This window comes from Pseudophryne corroboree, chromosome 2 (genome assembly GCF_028390025.1).
Source record: "Pseudophryne corroboree isolate aPseCor3 chromosome 2, aPseCor3.hap2, whole genome shotgun sequence".
NCBI lineage: Eukaryota > Metazoa > Chordata > Amphibia > Anura > Myobatrachidae > Pseudophryne > Pseudophryne corroboree.
Genome location: NC_086445.1, coordinates 452384678 through 452405249, shown reverse-complemented (window position 1 = coordinate 452405249; position 20572 = coordinate 452384678). Strand labels below are relative to the sequence as shown.

Here is a 20572-nt window from a genome sequence, read left to right as displayed (position 1 = left end):
CCGCAAGTCAGAACGCACCAGACACGCTAAGGGCTCCACCGCCAGAGCAAAAAGAATAGGGGATAGCGGGCAGCCCTGCCTTGTACCCCTAGCTAGAGGAAATGCAGAGGAGATAAATCCGTTTATCGAGACCCTGGCTAATGGGGCGGAGAATAGTAGCTTGACCCACCGTATAAAGCGTGGTCCAATGCCAAAGCGGGCCATAGACCCCGACAAGAATGCCCACTCCACTGAATCAAAAGCTTTAGCAGCGTCAAGATACACTATAACAGAAGTGTCGGCGTCCCCGCGAGGGCCCTGTAAGTGTGTGAACAAACGCCTAAGGTTAGTTAGAGTCAGTGGCATGCGGTGAGGTCAGTGGCTGGTGAGGCACTACAGCCATAAAGTCTGCCGAATCCTGCCGATGGCCCCTACCGCCGCCGAGCCAATGCCCGCTACTTGCCCTGAGCCGCTGCCTGCTGCCACCACCAATGGCTTACAAACTCACCCACCATCAACTGACCCAGCCCTCCACCACTAATTTGCATCTCAGTCCGATGCCGCCAATGCCCGCTGCCTGCCTGCTCATCATACTTGTGATATATTGTACATTTTTATAGAAAAAATAAATAAATTAGTGTTTGGGACTGGGAAGGGAGTGGGAGGAGGACATGAATGCAATTTTGTTGTCCAGGGCTTCCATTAACTTAATGGAAAAGGGTCTGAATGGGTTAAAAAAAAAATGATTGAAGTCCCCCCTCCAAAGTATAACCTGCCTCGGGCTCTTTGAGCCGGTCCTGGTTGTTTAAATACTGGGAAAAAATTGGACAGGGGTTCCCCGTATTTAAACAACCAGCACCGGGCTCTTTGTCCGGTCCTGGTTCCAAAAATACGGGGGACAAAAGATGTAGGGGTCCCCCGTATTTTTAAAACCAGCACCGGGCTCCACTAGCCAGGGACATAATGCCACAGCCGGGGGACACATTTATGTAGGTCCCTGCGGCCGTGGCATTACCCCCCCAACTAGTCACCCCTGGCCGGGGTTCCCTGGAGGAGTGGGGACCCCTTAAATCAAGGGGTACCCCCCCTCCAGGCACCCAAGGGCCAGGGGTGAAGCCCGAGGCTGTCCCCCCCATCCGTGGGCGGTGGATGGGAGGCTGATAGCCACGTGTGTAAAAAAAAGAATATTGTTTTTTGTTGTGGAACTACAAGGCCCAGCAAGCCTCCCCCGCTTGCTGGTACTTGGAGAACCTCAAGTACCAGCATGCGAGGAAATAATGGGCCCGCTGGTACCTGTAGTTCTACAACAAAAAAAATACCCAAATAAAAACACAACTCGCACACCGTGAAAGTAAAAGTTTATTAAAAACACACTTACACACTCACACATACTTACCTATATCCCACGCCGGTCACGTCCACTTGTCCAGTAGAATCCAATAGGGGTACCTGTAAAAATGAGAGAGAGATTACTTACCTACATCCCACACCGGTCACGTCCACTTGTCCAGTAGAATCCATTAGGGGTACCTGTAAAAGTTAAAATTAGGCTTAAGGTGGGTACACACTAGAAAGATATATCTGCAGATCAATTGATCGGCAGATATATGTACGGATGGATCGGGCAGTGTGTTGAACATACACACTGCCCGATTCGTCGGGGACTGACGTCATGAACTGGGCGGGCGTGTACACACGCCCGCCCAGTTCAGCTGTCAATCACCGCCGGCCGCCGCAGCATGTGTACGGCCATAGTTCAATCCACAGGAGGGAGGGAGGGAGGGAGAGAGAGAGAGAGAGAGAGAGAGAGAGAGAGAGAGAGAGAGAGAGATGTGCTGTACTCACCACAGGCGCCTCAGGCTGTCCCTGCACTCCGGACGTGGCTCCGCTGCAGACAGACACCCGATGCTGAGGCTGGAGGAGGCGAGCGCCGCCCGCCGCTGCTGAACTTTTAGCACTTTTAGGGGCGAACGCCAGCAGCAGGTGACGGAGTAAGGGGGGGGGGGGGGGATGAAGGGAGGGGAGCAGCTTACTATCCCTCCGCCTCGTATGGATGATTGGACCAGCGGATCCAGTGCTGGATCCGCTGTCCAATCATTTCTGCCTTGCTGACAGTGATGTCAGCGAGGCACTTCTAGAGATGCCGCTTTGCCTATGTTTTTCAATGGGCTTTTACAGCCCAGTTCTTGGCCCCGCCCCCCGCTCGATCCCCGTTTCCATTATCTACGGGAGGCACTGCTATCAGTGCCTCCCAAACCTATTTCAAGCCCTAAAATTATTAGAATAAAATAAAGAACATACTTATGACACAGAATATGTGTCATAAGTATGTTCTTTGTGTTATTTTAATAATTAATCACAGGGAAGGCACTGCCTCCCCTGACTGCACGTCCCTGGTTAGAGTGGACCGCCCCGGCACGAAACCGGTCTGACTCTGGGTGGATAATTTGGGTGATAACAGAGTTTAGTCTGAGTGCCAGGATCTTGGCTAAGACCTTGACATCAGTAGAAAGTAACGAGATAGGTCTATACGAATCTACCCGCTCCGGATCCTTATCTGGTTTTAAAAGTACTATTATCAAAGCCTCTGTCATAGAATCTGGCAGTGAACCGAATTCCAACAAGTCATTGAACAGAGCAAGCAATTTGGGGCCATAAAAGTCAATATGCTTCTTATAGAGCTCAATAGGAATTCCGTCTAGCCCTGGTGCCTTGCCTCCAGGAAACGATTTAACGGCTGTTCAATCTCCGTCAATGACAAGGGGGAATCCAGGAATTCAACCGCCACATTAGAGAGCGAAGGCAATGGTATACCGGCAAGATAATTGTGTATTTCTGTGAAATCAGCCGATAATCTCGTACTATACAAACTTTTATAATAAGCAACAAATTGGTCCGCTATTTCAGGGGTTTTCACATAAGCTACACCATCATCCCCGCATATCGCAAGGGCAGTATTAGAAGATTTATCTGTCGCCGCTAAAGGTGCTAAATAAGTACCAGGCCTGTGGCATAGTATGAGTGTTGGGCATACAGCAAACGGTATTTGGCTTTATCAGAAAGACAGTTCCTCCATTTGGATTGCGCAAGCAACCATGCGTCCTTGGAGGATACCAATCCATCATGTAAATATTGGAGTTCTAGGGACCTACATGACGCTTCAAGCTCCAATTCTTGGCGTTTGTAGCCAGTTTTTAAAGTAGCAACCCGTCTAATTAAGGAACCCCGTATAAAGTCTTTAAATGCGTCCCAAAGGATTGTTGGGCTAGCAGTACCCCCGTTCAGCTCCAGGAACTCCCGCCATGCATGCTCAAGCTCCGCACCTGTACCCATCTGTGAAAGCCACAATGAGTTAAATTTCCAAAATAATTGCCCCCGGGTACCCCCTGTATCCAAATTCAATAGTATTGGCGAGTGGTCAGAGATACCTCTAGTTGCATACTGGACATCTACAATTTTAGGAAGTAAACAGGGGGAAACCAGGGCCATATCAATCCTAGAAAAGGAGGAGTAAGTAAGCAAGAAACAGGAAAACTGGCGGGCAGCTGGATGCCATGCCCTCCAGACGTTCACCAAACCCATACCCTCCACCAACAGTGCAAATTTACCCGGACGTGGACGAGGCACAGTAGTATTGGTGCTGAATCTATCCACACTGAGACAGCTAACAATAATAAAGACATAGAATTTATCTGACATTTAAGAAAAATATATCTACCCCACTGATCCACCTGAATCTGACCCAAGACAAACGGGACAGACCTGCGAATCAAGATGGAGACACCTCTGGAATGAGAGGTATGTGTGGAGTGGTATGACCACCCGACCCAAGGCTTTTTAAGAGATAAAACTTTGGCTCCCTCCAGGTGCGTCTCCATAAGACAAATAATATCTGCAGAATACTGCCTAATTTGCCTAATCACTAAGGCCCTTTTAATTTTATCATTAAGGCCCCGCACATTCCAGGATAAAAAATTTAAACTAAGTGATGCCATAATATATAATAGCACCAAGTGCTAAATGTGCCAAAAACATTGAAACTATATGAAAAAGATAGAAAAGCAACCCATTGAGAAAGGTTTCTCTGAACATGTCGCAACAGCAATGCTTAAAAAACATCAACAGACTAAATCCCCTGTCCCCCCCCCCCCATACAACCCCCCACCCTGTATACCGGCCCGAACTGTAGCATACCTAATCCCTAAAAACCTCCCAACAACTAAAAAACTAGTAAAGAGGACAAAAAAAAACAGTGGCCAAAGGCAGGCATTGCTTCCCCGCCCAGGCCTAACCCTCCCAGGGCCAAACAGGCACCCAACACCGGAAAACACAGGGGCCCAATATCAAGTGTAACATTTAGTATACTAACAATAAAGTTTATATCGTCCCTCTAGAAGGAAAGAATCAATAAACATCAATACAGCAACTGTATACATATATACTTAATGACAAATTGTAGCCCGGTCAGCGACCAGCATCAGCATTCAGTCATTTGCCAGAGCGCGCCCTGCCGGGAACTGCCGATCAACCCACGTCGCCGCCTCCCGCGGGGTCGAGAAGAATTTCGTCTCTCCTCCCGCGACCACCCGCAATTTTGAGGGAAATAGCATAGCATAAGGGATATTAAGTTCCCGGAGGAGTCTCTTAATTGGAAGAAATTGGGCTCTCTCCTTCTGAATATCAACCGCAAAATCAGGAAAAACCGAGATCCGGGTACCATTCCATTTAAGTGGGCCTTTGGTACGTGCCAGGGTAAGAACCATGTCCCGATCTTTGAAGTGAAGGAATTTAGCAATAAACGTACGGGGAGGAGCCCCCGGCGGTAGTGGCCGCATAGGGATTCTATGTGCTCGTTCCACCGCGAAGTGTGACGTAAAAGCATCCGTTCCAAAGAAATCTGTAAGCCACTTCTCCAGAAATTGCTCAGGTGCAACACCCTCTTCCTTCTCAGGCAAGCCCACGAATCGAATGTTATTCCTTCCCAGACGCCCCTCCATATCGGTTAATTTTTTCTGCACTTCCGTCATCTGGGATTCAAGGGTAGTTGTGCGTTGTCCAAGCGAAGCCACAGTATCCTCAACAGTAGAAATGCGGGTTTCCGCCTCCCCCACTCTCTCTCTAACTCGTGGTGGATCCTGATGGATTATAGATAGATCGGATTGCATTTGAGTGATTTTGTCAGCTAGCCTGCCTTTGCTGGCATTACCTGCATCCAGTACCCTTTGGATAGCATCCTTTGAAGCCTCAGGGGGATTGGAGCCAGCACTCGTAGCCGGAGAGGGGTCAGAGGAACCATCCTGCGACCCCCCCGTCCTCTTATTTTGCGCAGGGGGATTTCTAGCGTATTTTTCAAGCTTGGCCGCAGCCTGTTGATTCTTCCCCATAGTATTTTATATAATCACCCCCAGAGGGAGTTACAGCACTAAATGTGAAAGTTATGGTAAAACAAGCAGGCAGACCTCCAGTCGGTGTTATATCAACAAATCAGGAAACACACAGTGGTGGGCCAGCAGCCTCCAGCTGGATATATATAATGAAAAGGTAAAAAGTCACAGTGATATAATCCAAGCAGCAACTATGCAGCCTTTGCACAGGCACACAGGGGACACCCTACAGAGGATCACCCCAGACTTTAATGCAGATCAGTAGGCTTTGGAAGGGTAGCCCCAATCCAGTAGCTCCAGCAGGGGTTCCAGAGGCTGCAGCTGGGAGCACCAGGGAGGCTTATTGGTATAGTCACCCCCCTCACCACCCTATTATGAGAAACAGGAGGACAGAGGCAGCAGGAGCGTTGCTTCCCTGCAGGAGGCAGCAGACACTAGGGGCACACTCAGCCCAGCTGATCAGAATATATCCCCAGCACGACCGCGCCTCCCAGCCGCCGACCGGAAGTAGCACGGCCAGCCGTGGCCGCAGCACGGGAGACCGGAGCTGTCTTCACAGGGTCTGAGCGGCAGCAGGAGGTGGGAGGCAAGGAGCGCACACAGCGCGACCGCGTCTCCCAGCCGCTGACCGGAAGTAGCGCGGTCGGCCGCGGCAGGGGAGTCCGGAGCCCTCTTCACAGCAGTGGGTCTGGGCGGTAGCAGGAGGGGGGAGGCAAGGAGCACACACAAATCTCTCCCCGGCAGCCCGACAGGCAAAGCAGAAGCAGCGCACAGCGTCCCACATGGCACGGCAGCAACCAGGTCGGAATCGTCCTGCCGGCCAGTCACCCCCACAGGAGAGCAGAGCGGGCAATACACACTCAGGAGGGTGCACCCAGTATTAAGGCAAGTCTGGGTCACCTTTTAATCCCGGGGGGGAACTTGCAGGATAGGTTTACAGGAGATTCGGGCAAGAAAGCTCTGCACAGTACGTGCTACTCCATGCCCATCGTAGCCACGCCCCTGCTACAAGCTTAAATTTAGTAATTACATCAGGATACGCTCGTTAGGTCGAACCAACTTAGGTCGACAAGCATTGGGTCAACCACGATAAGTCGACATGCGCTAGGTCGACAGGGTAACTAGGTCGACCTGTACTAGGTCGACAGGTCTAAAGGTCGACATGAGTTAAAAAAAAAAAAAATCATTTGTTTGATTTTTCCATACTTGACGATCCATGTGGACTACAATTGGAACGGTAAACTGTGCCGAGCGAAGCGGTAGCAGAGTGAGGCATCTTGCCTGAAGCATAGCGGGCGAAGCGAGGGGACACTGTGCAATTGGGGTTCCCCGTCGGTTTATGAAAAAAAGACACATTTTTCCCAAAAAAACTCATGTCGACCTTTTCACCTGTCGACCTAGTACAGGTCGACCTAACGACCATGTCGACCTAGTTACCCTGTCCACCTGACGCATGTCAACCTATCGTGGTCGACCCACTGATTGTCGACCTAAGTTGAGTCGACCCAACGACCCATACCCCTCACATTAATTATTCACCCAGACCAGATGGGATTTATGCTGAGGAAGTCTACAGTTCAGCTGAATGGGGCTACCCATGGTACGTGCTCAGTAAATTTGCTTTTGGGCCTCAATTTGTCCACAGGATTCAGTTATTATACTCTTCCTCGGCGGCACAAGTGTCTGCCAATGGTTATAATTCAGCTCCATTTCCGGGACCCGTCAGGGTTGTCCGTTATCTCCAGCCCTGTTCGCGATAGCCATAGAGCCATTGGCCTGCCTTTTTTGCACTGATCTAGATGTCCATGGTATTAGAACTGGTTCTAAAAAACTCCCACCTTAGTAAATTTACCACTATGTCTCTCTAAAGGTGGGTACACACTGATAGATATATCTGCAGATCAATTGATCTGCAGATATATCTATGGACGGATCGAGCAGTGTGCTGTGCATACACACTGCCCGATCCGACGGGGACTGACGTCATGAACTGAGCGGGCGTGTACACGCGCCCGCCCAGTTCAGCTGTTAATCACTGCTGGCTGCCCGTACACACACAGCGATGCGCCAATATATTGGTAGATATACTGGCCGTCGGCTGTGCTGCGGGGCCGACGCGATGTCTGTGAATGACGGAGTTCACAAACATATCGCTCGTACACACTGGTCAACGAACCCGCAATATATCGGCTGTTCAATAGAACGGCCGGTATATCGGCCAGTGTGTACCTACCTTAAAGTAATAGTTTTGCGGCCGATTCCCGATCCATTTAAGTGGAGGGTCTTGGTGAATGATGTGTTTAAACATGAAAAACATATGTTCAAATCTCGCAATTCAATGTCTAAATTTCCGGACAAATGAGACAGGTTGTGTCACTCGAGGTTAGGCAGGGAGACTGGTGCAACAGTAACCCCACAGACTAATCTATCTATACTACAGTATGTATGGGGTGCGATTTGATGGGGCAGTACTTTCTCTGCTTATCGCACTATACCAGTGCCGTAACTAGGCATTTTAGCGCTGTGTGCGAGAAACGACAGTGGCGTCCCCCCCCCCCCCATGTAAGACAGGGGCAGTGCGCGCCGTAGGTGCGCGAAAAATTTATAGGGGCGTGGCTTCACGTGGAAGGGGCGTGGCCACAAAATAATAGCAATTCATACTACGGTGCACAGTAGTCTACATTATTCAAATTACGCTGCACAGTAGCGCCACTACACCAGGTAGAGCCCCTTTTATACATTACAGCAGACAGCGTCCCCCTTTTTACACATTGCGGCAGCCAGTCCCCCTTTTTACACATTGCGGCAGCCAGGACCCCTTTTTACACATTGCGGCAGCCAGGACCCCATTTTACACATTGCGGCAGCCAGGCCCCCTTTTTACACATCGCGGCAGCCAGTCCCCCTCTTTACACATTGCGGCAGCCAGGACCCCTTTTTACACATTGCGGCAGCCAGGACCCCATTTTACACATTGCGGCAGCCAGGCCCCCTTTTTACACATTGCGGCAGCCAGGCCCCCTTTTTACACATTGCGTCAGCCAGACCCCATTTTACACATTGCGGCATCCAGGACCCCCCCCCTTTTTACACATTGCGGCAGCCAGTCCCCCTTTTTATACATTGCGGCAGCCAGGACCCCTTTTTACACATTGCGGCAGACGGTGTCCCCCTGAGAGAGAGAGAGAGAGAGAAAGAGAGAGAGAGAGAAAGAGAGAGAGGGATATACTTACCTTCTCCCCGCTGACAGGCTCCTCGTGCTGGCATCTCCCTCTCGGTGCAGGCAGTGAGATGAGAAGGAGGAGGAGGGAGGGGGGGCAGGGAGCCGCAGCAGCGCTATTTGATTGGTAGTAAGCGCCGCTGCAGCATCCCCCTCTCCTTCTGTATTGGCTGCCCGGCGCTGCTATGGATGCTGGGATGAAGGAACCGCATCCCAGCATCCATAGCAGCGCCGGGCAGCCAATACAGAAGGAGAGGGGGATGCTGCAGCGGCGCTTACTACCAATCAAATAGCGCTGCTGCGGCTCCCTGCTCCCCCTCCCTCCTCCTCCTTGAACCCGGCGCTGGTCTCCTCTCCCTCCAGCCGCGCACGGCGCACACAGAGGCGGCATGTAATGAGTCAATTTGACTCATTACATGCCGCTGGCCGTTGCTCCCTCAGGGCAACTGCGCTGTGTGCCAAGCCCCCTTGGCACACACGTAGTTACGGCGCTGCACTATACTAACAGCATGCCAATATGATTTTATATGCCTCTGCTGTTTTCCTGAACCTGGTATATATTGCATTATTTTCTCTTCTGTTTTTGTATACTGTTTGTCAGACAGGTGTATTTGTTGCTGCCCGTTGGTCTCTTTGTATTCTGCTAGTATAGCACACTGACAAACCACTCTGAATTTTCTATGTTTTGATGACTGTATTGTTTTTTAACAAGAAAAATACAAAAGAAAAGATGATTTAAAAAAATATGTAAATATACAGACACGAAGGTTATTAAGTAAATCATTTACGTTACTTACCACATTTCTCATCAAAGAGTGCCTCCACTTTTTGTTTTAGGTCTGTTATTTTAGCATTCCAGGCTTCTGTTGTTGACAGAAAGAAAGACATGATCCTTCGCATGGCAATCTTGTTTTACTTTGTATGATACATTACTGCAGAGGTAATTAATTTGGACTTTTATTCCAAATCACAGCAGAAATATACATGAGATATTTCTTAAAAGAGTCAACATGAGATATTCAAATGTCAAGATACTGTACTGTAAGTTTGGGGCCATATTTGCTAAACAGCATTTTTGATAACAGTATTTGATAACAGAGGCCGATCTTTTGCCACTAGGGGGAGAAAGCTTATATTCCCCCCAAAAGTTTCCTTTACATTGGGTGGAGAGAGTTATACATTATGTGTATAGTGACACATGGTTACCGATACAGGGGGGCCTATGGACACTCGTGGGTGTTGTGCCACTGTGGATCTGTTGCCGCTGGTGAATCTATTAAAACTGGTGGAGGGAGTTAATTTTACAATGGGACCTATGAACACAGTAGAAAGGGGAATGCAAGACACCCCTGTGATGTTTTTTTTTTTTCAAATAAATGTTCAAATATCTTTTTAAAAATTTGTTCTAAACGAAATAACATTTTTGTAAAACAACAATTTCAGAGTGGTTTTTGGTAAAAAAAATTGTATCCAGTTAAGTGAATAAAAAATAAATAAATTACACTTTAGGACAATGGCAACATTAGCAAAAAAGGTTAGGGAGAAAGTAGTTTCTTGTATTTAACCAAACAACAGATCTCCTTGAAATTAAAATCTTGTTAAATTCACAGAGCACAATTATGTATATTAGACATTAAAATGAAAAAAAAATTTTACCAAAGGAAAACTCTCTTCCCCGCGGTTTACAAGTCACAGTGGAACCATTAGTGTGTTGAGTACTGTGTGATACAATTTTGGATTTGTCTGAACCTGCAAAAATACAAAACATTAAAACGTAGTAATTTAAGTAGGAGTACCTGAAGCACATTTAAAACAAAGTGCAGTATGTTGCGAGATGATAATCCAATCAAATCGGACTAGATTATTATGTGGCATTTTGGTGTCCTTGGCAGATGATCCCTGTGGTCGTGTGTGAACATTCACATTTTCACTAGTCTACCTAGCACCAATGTAAAGCAAATGTGATCTAGCCCTTTACTGCAAGTGCCCAGCAGCTGTCTCTCATCCAATTTGGCCATCTATACTCGTACACCAGGTAAACTGGACAGTGATGACAGCGGCCTCTTCAAGTATAGGAATGTGGTGAGTATGTGGCTAGCTTTTACTTGCACTTTGTGGACCTCATTTACAAAGAGCACCAGATGCACTCTACCATGGTTTTGCCTCTATGAGCCCTCATGGTCCAATCATTAAATTCCACACCTTTAATCCCTGAAAGCCATCACTGTACTTGAGATTGTGCCTTGATGTCTCGAGAAGAAAACAAACCTTTGGGCATATTGTAAATGTCTCAGTAATGTCCTACCCCCGAGCACCTATGCAGCACCTCTTCCAATTTAATATGGGTTTTTTTCTCCTAAAATGCTGCTACTTTTAGCCTTACTTATGGCTAATACAGTCATGAGTATGAAGGAAACATGGGAACTGTGGTTAATACATTTGGTACTTTTTGAAGATAGTGTAACTTTTCATCATTGCTTTGGGTGCACGTTAAAATACACAACAGTATTAATGGGTTGGATGGAAAGCATTTGCAGAGGCACGTGCCACTGTAATAAAGACGCCATGTAAAGGAGACTGTGTGAAATAAGTATAAATAAGAATAGGTCGGGCTCCAGCCCCAGAAACTACTAGCACCACCCTGAAAAATATTAATTGACGAATTACAAACATTTTCCAACGTTGGCCACCTGTAAGTGGCTAGTGGTGATGGAAATTCTTTAAGAATAGCTTTGAACATTTGTGTGTTTTTTTGCAATATGCAGAGTTCCATGCAAGTCTGCACAATGGATGGATATCGTGATTTTCAGTAACTGCGCGTGTGGGGACCTGCAGTCATCACACATATGACAAGTGTGTTGTAGATGTGTATTCAGATCTGTGTAATTTCAGATAGATCACCACACACCCTGCAACCTTTGTAGACCAACCACTGACCCCAAAGAGTGTAAAGTCAGTACTGAAATCAGCAGTATGTGCCTTCATGGCAGTCTTACCTTCATCTGTAACTTCTGCAGTTGTATTCCTTGGACTCCGCTCTCTGCAATTATTCTGAAATGCTAGAAATAAAAAATGTTAACCAGTGACTGCACAAATAATGGAAAGAATCATACATAATAATGTGTAGCAGCATCACACGCGCTAACCAGTGCGGAGTGGCGGCAGACCTCGGGATTCCAGCGTTTGGGATCCCAGCACGGGCATTTCAATCCATATTGGGATGCCTGTGTCGGTATTCCAAACAATGTTGGGATTCCGAACAGCTGGGATCCCGAACGCATCCCATTTCAGGCAATAGGATTTGAGTGAAAGCAAAACGTAGTCAAGTATATGCTATTTTATTTACATTTTTTTTAAACAATATTCTTTTCTACATTGTTAGTCTGTAATAATGGTTTAGATGATGACATATCATATTTGATCTCAATACTGTATTCTGCACTTCTATAAAAGCTTATTTTGATCTTTTTAAATATTGCTGATTTCTGATCCCACCTCAGGAGAATCACCATATTTGCCGACATTGTGACTTTGTCAAGCTAATTCTTCTTCTGTAGCCTGCAAGATCTGCAACATTTTCACCTCCTTTGTATGAAACTGTATAGATTGCCAAGATCATAATCCAAAGAGTCATAGAAATATTTTTACTGTCATGCATAAATAAAGACTTAAATGCATTGAATGCCAGACCAGGATCTATGGAGACTGTTACTGAAGGAAGAATCTTCTTGATGCCTGCATGCCGGCAAGGTGCTGCCAGCGGGAAGGAAGCAGCACTGGGTATAAAAGAGGGAGCCAGCAATGCTATTGGAACTCCCCCTCTCTCCCGCTGCCTACTACCTGTGCTTATAGCTTAAGATAACCACAAATCCAAAATCTCAGAAAATTAGAATATTACATAAAATAAAAAAAGGATTTTAAATATAGAAATGTTGGCCCTCTGAAAAGTATAATCATGGATATGTACTCAGTACTTGGTTTGGGCCCCTTTTGCATGGATTACTGCGTCAATGCGGTGTAGCATGGATTCTATCAGCCTGTGGCACTGCTGAGGTGTTATGGAAGACCAGGATGCTTCAATAACGGCCTTCAGCTCTTCTGCATTGTTCGGTCTCATGTCTCTCATCTATCTCTTGGCGTTGCCCTATAGATTCTCTATGGGGTTCAGGTCAGGTGAGTTTGCTGGCCAATCCAGCACAATAATCCCACGGTCACTGAACCAGGTTTTGGTACTTTTGGCAGTGTGGGCAGGTGCCAAGTCCTGCTGGAAGATGAAGTCAGCATCTCCATAAAGCTTGTCTGCTGTCCTGGTAGACGGCTGCGTTGACTCTGGTCTTAATAAAGCACAGTGGATTAACACCAGGAGATGACGTGGCTCCCAAAATCAACACAGACTGTAGAAACTTCACACTGGACTTCAAGTATCTAGGATTGTGTGCCTCTCCATTCTTCCTCCATACTCTTGGACCTTGGTTTTCAAATGAGATGCAAAATTTGCTCTCATCAGAAAAGAGGACTTTGGACCACTGAGCAACAGACCAGTTCTTTTTTTCTTGTCAGAAAAAGGCCATTCAAAAGTGTGGGGGAGCTTCACAAAGAGTGGACTGAGGCTGGAGTTAGTACATCAAGAGCCAACACACACAGACGGATCCTGGACATGGGCTTCAAATGTCGTATTCCTCTTGTCAAGCCGCTCCTGGCAAACAACGTCAGAAGCGTCTTACCTGTGCTAAAGAAAAAAAGAGAATCTATGGGGCATTGCCAAGAGAAAGCTAAGAGACATGAGACCGAACAATGCAGAAGAGCAGTAGGCCACTGTTAAAGCATCCTGGTTCCATAACACCTCAGCAGTGCTACAGGCTGATAGAATCCATGCCACGCCGCATTGAGGCAGTTAATTATGCAAAAGGGGCCCAAAGCAAGTACTGAGTACATATCCATGATTATACCTTTCAGAGGGCCGATATTTCTGTATTTAAAATCCTCTTTTTATTGATTTTATGTAATATTCTAATTTTCTGAGATTTTGGATTTGGGGTTTTCTTAAGCTGTGAACCACAATCATCAAAATTATAACAAATAAAGGGGGACATTTACTAAGTAGTATTAAGAGCGGAGAAGTGAGCCAGTGGAGAAGTTGCCCCATCAACCAATCAGCAGCTCTGTATTATTTTATAGTATGCAAATTATAGATGTTACTTCAGTGCTGATTGGTTGCCATGGGCAACATCTCCACTGGCTCACTTCTCTGCTCTTATCACTGCTTAGTAAATGTCCCCCAAAGGCTTGAAATATCTCTCTTTGCATGTAAAGAGTCTATATAATATATTAGTTTCATCTTTTAAGTTGAATTACTGAAATAAATGAACTTTTGCACGATATAATAGTTATGGTAGACTTACCGTTGATAACTCTATTTCTCCTAAGTCCACAGGATCCACAGGATAACATTGGGATATGAGGTAGCGACAGCGGATTGGCACCAAATGATCAAAGTTTTCGGCCTCCAAGAATGCAATGGGCCCGTCCTATATCCCCGCCTCCTGGCTCAGGCAATTCAGTTGTTTTGCAAAGCTCAAGGCAGGAGGATCATAGACAGCCCTAATCAGGCGAGAAGAACACACATGCACACCCTTCCATACAAGAAGGAAGAGGTTAGTAAGTGAAAGGATCCTCAAATCTGGTGCGTCAGGGTGGGATTCCTGTGGATCCTGTGGACTTAGGAGAAACAGAGTTTAACAGTAAGTCTACGATAATGATTATTTCTCCTGCAGGGTCCACAGGTTATCCACAGGATAACATTGGGATCACCCAAAGCAATTGAGTGGTGGGGACGCTTCTGATTGGACAGGAGAATCCTTCGCCCAAATTCAGCGTCCTGAGAGGTAAAGGTATCAAAGGCATAATGTCTAATGAATGTGTTAATGGAAGACCATGTGGCTGCCTTACATATCTGTTCTGCTGAAGCACCACTTTGTCTTGCCCATGATGGACCTACCTTACGTAGAGTGAGCAGAGACATTAGCTGGAACAGGGAGATCAGCTTGAGAATATGCTTCTGAAATCGTCATTCGAAGCCACCTCGCCAGAGTCTGCTTGTCAGCAGGCCATCCTCTCTTGTAAAATCCGTGTAGAACGAAGAGAGTGTCTGTTTTTCTGATGGCACTGGTACGATCCACATAGATCCTCAAAGCACGGACTACGTCCAACGATGCATCTCCCGCAGACAGGTCCGGCCTTTGGAAGGCCAGGACTACAATTTCTTCGTTAAGGTGGAATTTAGACATAACCTTAGGAAGATACCCAGATTTGGTTCTGAGAAGCACTCTATCTGGATAAAAAAAATCAGAAAAGGAGGGCGACATAACAATGCCCCTAAATCTGAAACTCGTCTAGCTGAAGCAATAGCCAGTAGAAAGAGAACTTTAGCTGTCAACCATTTAAAATCCACTCGTTTTAGTGGTTCAAATGGGGCAATTTGAAGGGCCTTTAGGACTAAACTTAAGTCCCAAGGCACTGTAGGAGGAACAAAAGGAGGTTGAATGTGCAGCATTCCCTGGAAAAAAAAGTGCGCACATCCTGTAGGTTAGCAATTTTCTTTTGGAACCATACAGTCAATGCTGACACTTGCACTCTCAAGGAAGCCACCCTTAGACCTTTGTCCATTCCTAACTGAAGGAATGCTAGGACTCTGGAAACTCTGGAAGACCTAAGATCAAATTTCCGTTCACTGCACCATTCAATATAGGCTTGCCATATTCGGTGATAAATGCGAGCTGAGGAAGGTTTCCTTGCTCTGAGCATTGTTTGAATTACCTGTTGTGAGAATCCTCTTGCTTTCAGGATGGAAGTCTCAAGAGCCACGCCGTCAAAGACAGTCGATCCAGGTGCTTGTGATAGCAAGGACCCTGAGACAGTAGATCTGGACGTTGAGGGAGTAGGAATGGAGCATCCATCGACAACCTCTGCAGATCTATGTACCAATGTCTTCTGGGCCAAGCTTGAGCTATTAGTATCACGGCACCCCTTCCTTGTTTTGCCTTTCACATCGGCCTGGGTAACAGGGCAATTGGTGGAAACACATAGGCCAGACGAAAGTCCCATCTCACTGACAGGGCATCCACAAAGCTTGCTTTGGGATCCATTGTTCTTGACCCGTATACGGGAACATTGTTGTTCTGACAGAACGCCATGAGATCTAACTCCGGTAACCCCCACTTGTCTAGCAGAATTTGGAAGACCCCGGGGTGTGAAGCCCATTCGTTTGCATGAATGGCGGGTCAACTGAGAAAATCCACTTCCCAGTTTAGGACTCCCAAAATGAACACTGCGGACAAGGCTGGATAATGAAGTTCTGCCCACTTTAACGTGTGACTTACCTCCTTCATTGCTTTTTGGCTGCGAGTTCCTCCCTGATGGTTGAGGTACGCTACCGTCGTTGCATTGTCCGAGTGGATTTGGACTGGTTTCCCCTGAATGATGTCGTTTGCCTGAATAAGTGCCATATATATGGCCCAAAGTTCCAATATATTTATTGGCAGGCAACTCTCTTCCTCGGTCCACTGCACCTGGAAGCAACTCCTTCCTGACACCGCTCCCCAGCCCTGAAGGCTGGCATCCGTTGTCAGAATTTCACAATCTGATGTCCAAAAGGGTCTCCCTTTGTCCAGATAGGATGTCTGCAGCCACCAGGCTAATGACCTCCTTACTTCCAGAGGAAGGACCATAGTCTGCGTTTTTATTGTCTGATGAAAACCATTCCATTTGGAAAGGATCAGACGTTGCAGAGGCCTTGAGTGGAACTGAGCATACTCCACCATGTCGAATGTCGACACCATCAACCCCATCACACGCATTGCTGCATGAATGGATACCCTTTGACTGTGTAGCAGCTCCTGAATCCTTGACTGAATTTTGGATATTTTGTTCAGAGGTAAATTTACTCTCTGAAGACTCGAATCCAGAATCCAACACAGCCCCCAAGTGAGTCATCCGTTGTGACGGAACCAGGGACAACTTTGCCCAATTTATGAGCCAACCGTGTCTCTGCAAACAAGCTATTGTCTGCCGCAGATGACACTGAAGCAATTCCTAAGATTGTCCCAGGAATAAAAAGTCGTCGAGGTGTGGAAAAATCCTTATCCCATGCTGACGGAGATACTGTAAGATGCCATTACCACCATAATTTTGGTGAACACTCTGGGAGCTGTGGCCAGTCCAAATAGTAGGGCCTGAAACTGAAAATGTTGCTGGAGGATAGCAAATCTGAGATAGCGCTGATGGGACAGTGCTATAGGAACATGAAGGTACGCATCCTGGATATCCAGGGATACCGTAAAATCCTCCGGCTCCATGGCCAAAATAATGGAATGTAAAGTCTCCATATGAAACCGAGGCACCCAAATGTACTTGTTCAGCACTTTGAGACTGAGTATGGGCCGGAACGACCCATTTGTCTTCTGGACTAGAAACAGGTTGGAATAAAAACCTTGTCCTCGTTGTGCAGGAGGAACTGGAATTATCACTCCTGACTGAAGCAACTTCTGAACTGCCTCTATCAAAGCCCTGCTCTTCATTTCCACTGAAGCCTGGCTGGTACAAGAAAACCTTTGAGGAGGGTGTTTCTTGAAAGCAAATGCACAACCGTGAAATACCGCTTCTTGCACCCAGGCATCTGTGGTAGAGTGCTGCCAGATCTTTGCAAACTGAAGAAGTCGGCTTCCCACCCTGGGGTCCCCCAGGTGGAGGCCCGCACCATCAGGCTGATGGTTTATCTTCTGATTTGAAAGCCGGCCCTCTGGTAGCCCAATGCTTTTTAGTCTTACCAGACTTGTCAGACTGAGACTGTTTGCCATAAACCTTTCCTTTTGCTTTTCCTTGAGTCCAAAAGGGCCGAAAAGCTGGAAATCTAGGCTTGAATTTATGCGTGGAAGGAAACTTCACTTTCTTGGAGTCTACTTCTGACTCCAAAATACTGTTTAATTCTTTAACAAAAAGAATATCTCTACTAAAAGGTAAAGACTCCAGAACCTTCTTAGATTCTGAGTCAGCATTCCATGTACGTAGCCAAACCGAGCTGCTACTGCTGAGGCTGATGCCTGAGAGGCAATTGTACCCATATCCAAGGCTGCTTCTTCCATAAAAATAGCTGCCTGTTTAATATGTGCAATATTGGATTTTTGTTCTCTAGATGCCATTGAAAGGTCATCCTCCAATACATCAGCCCAGGCTGCCACTGCTTTTGCCATCCAAGCAGAAGCCATGGCCGGTCTTATGATTGCCCCAGACAAGGAGAAAATGGTTTTAAGAAAACCATCTATTTTCCTATCTGTGATATCATTTAATGATGTTGAAGGCAATGTAGATTTTCGCACCAATCGAATGACATGCGTATCTACTTTACTTTGGGAGCCACCTCCCTTTTTAAACAGTCCCCAGCCGATAAAGGATAATGGGAATTCCATTTCCTTGGAATTCTAAACTTCTTACTGGGTGTAACCCAAGCCTCTTGCATAATTTCTGTCAGCTGTTCTGACCCAGGAAACTCAGTCCTAACTATTTTGGGACGTTTAAACACAGGTGCCTTAGATTTTAACAAAGGTTCTGCTGCCTCCTCTAAGGATAGAATGGCTTTCATAGCACTAATTAGCTCAGGAATGTCCACTGAGCTGAGGCCTACCTCCTCGTCTCTGTATGCAGACCCAGTTTGCGATGAGTCCCCATCCTCCAACGAGTTCTGATCTGAAACATTTGTTGACTGTGAAGATGTTGTTTCATGTCTATGTGATTTACTTACCATCGGCCTTTCAGCCTGTTTCTGTTGAGAGGCTGATGATTCCTGTACTGGATGTGATAACATCCATGTGGAATGTTGCATGTAAGGGTTAATATGGTAACCTATCCCTGCAAAAGTAGCACATGGGGGTTCAACTTGAACCTGTGCCTGCCTCGGATTATTGAAGAGGCTTTGGTGAAAGCTAAAACAATTTGCACATAATCCATTTTGAACCAGATCCTGAGAGGTTTAACCCAGCTTTGCAAGACAAACATGACATGATTGTTGGCGCTGCTGTGCAGAGTGTATCCTTCTCACTCTTACCTCTCTTAGACATTATAAATAAATCACACACCTTTATAGTGTTAACTACACAAATTGTGACTGCAGTCACTTTAAAATTTGTTAAAGTGACATACAATCCTATTGCTCCCTGCTTTGCACAAGCATTGAGGATCGGAATACACAGAAAACTGACAGAAAATAGTAAAGTCAGCAATCACACTAGCAATCAGTCACAGGTTATACATTAGTATAATAAGCAATATGAGAACATAATCAACTACAGATACATTTCAAGTATGTAGGAGAAACATATTACTGCATTACCTTATATAGGAGTTTAAACGTATTCAGTCGCACAGCGAAAGAAAACAGCAGCAATAGTTTACAGACGCATATGCATCAGGCACTTATGCAACTATTAGTACCAAAGGTAGATAGAGACTTAGGGGGTAATTCCAAGTTGATCGCAGCAGGAATTTTGTTAGCAGTTGGGCAAAACCATGTGCACTGCAGGGGAGGCAGATTTAACATGTGCAGAGAGAGTTAGATTCGGGTGTGGTGTGTTCAATCTGCAATCTAATTTGCAATGTAAAAATAAAGCAGCCAGTAGTTACCCTGCATAGAAATAAAATAACCCACCCAAATCTAACTCTTTCTGCACATGTTATATCTGCCTCCCCTGCAGTGCACATGGTTTTGCCCAACTGCTAACAAAATTCCTGCTGCGATCAACTTGGAATTACCCCCTTAGTGCTTTATCACCCGGCTCAAGAGAGTGGGATACAGGGAGCCTTCACCATGCTTCCAGGATCGATCAATACGTTAGTGAACGCTGAGTGGATCCAGACGCTGTTAGTGTACACAATCGCCCCGTGAACTTACAGTGAACACAGACACCCAAGTGAACACCTACACACCAGTCATACAGCTGCCTATGCTGCGACTGGGTCCTTTTAGATACACAGCATCTAAGACGGAAGCAGGAAATCAGTTCATGGCGGGAAACTCGGAGGAAACTGGTCATGAACCGCGGGGAGGGGCGACCAAGGGAGTGTATTACTCCCCACTGCTGACATCAACCCTAGGTATCGCGGCCTCATACTACCCCTGGAGCCTATGATCCATGAGGCCTAGCGCTGGTGCATCCAAGGTAGCAGCTGCATCAGCGACTGTTTTGTAGTCTCTATCCCGAAACAGTGCGGCTGTGTCTCGCGGTTCCCTACTAAGCGGAACCAATGCCTTACCTTCTCCCCGTGCGCTGGCCACAGCCTGGTAACGTCTGCTGGACTTGCTAGTACATCCTACACAGTCGCCCGCCGAAACAGCACTGTACACGTGTGTAAGCGTTGTCGCGACCCAGCGGGGAGTTGTTGGGTCGACTCTTTCTAAGGTATGTACAAGGTGATTTTTAGAAAGATCGCTCAAAAAATATAGTAAGACTATAAAAATAAAATAAAAAAGCTTATGGCTGCTAAAAACCAGCAGCCCATTGACCATGGTCCGGCTCCTGCCACATCAAACAAAAAACTGAGCCAGGAGGCGGGAATATAGGGACGGGCCCTTTGCATTCTGGGAGGCCGAAAGCTTTGATGGTTTGGTGCCAAGCCGCTGTCGCTACCTCATGGATAAACTGTGGACCCTGCAGGAGAAATTCTAATTTTCTGAGTTTCACCTGTAAATCATCTAGGCTTCCCTAATTGCATCAGGAAGAGATAATTAGTGACCATACAAATGATTTGATGCAGTGGAAGTTTTAATGTGCACCAACTAAGCTGCAGCTCACTAGATCAGTGGTTCCCAAATTTTCTTGAGTCACCCAAAGTATCAGCACCACCTAGGCCAAAAGTGTCTTATTGAGAAATTCTGAAAATAATATTAAATTAAGAAACCTGTCAGTTATGTGGTGCAGGTTAGGATTCACTTATGTTT

The 20572-nt window shown here is 46.4% G+C and overlaps 1 protein-coding gene across 3 annotated transcripts in view; it reads right to left on the bottom strand.

The window, feature by feature from the left end:
- GTF2I (general transcription factor IIi) overlaps nucleotides 1–20572 on the bottom strand; it is a 282609-nt gene that overhangs the window by 48313 nt on the left and 213724 nt on the right. For all 3 annotated transcript variants that reach the window (XM_063953729.1, XM_063953728.1, XM_063953727.1), the window contains 3 exons: nucleotides 11580–11642; nucleotides 10240–10332; nucleotides 9381–9446 (listed from right to left, as the gene is read on the bottom strand). In XM_063953729.1, coding sequence (XP_063809799.1) covers nucleotides 9381–9446; nucleotides 10240–10332; nucleotides 11580–11642 — 222 coding nt within the window. The remainder of the gene's footprint in view (nucleotides 1–9380; nucleotides 9447–10239; nucleotides 10333–11579; nucleotides 11643–20572) is intronic.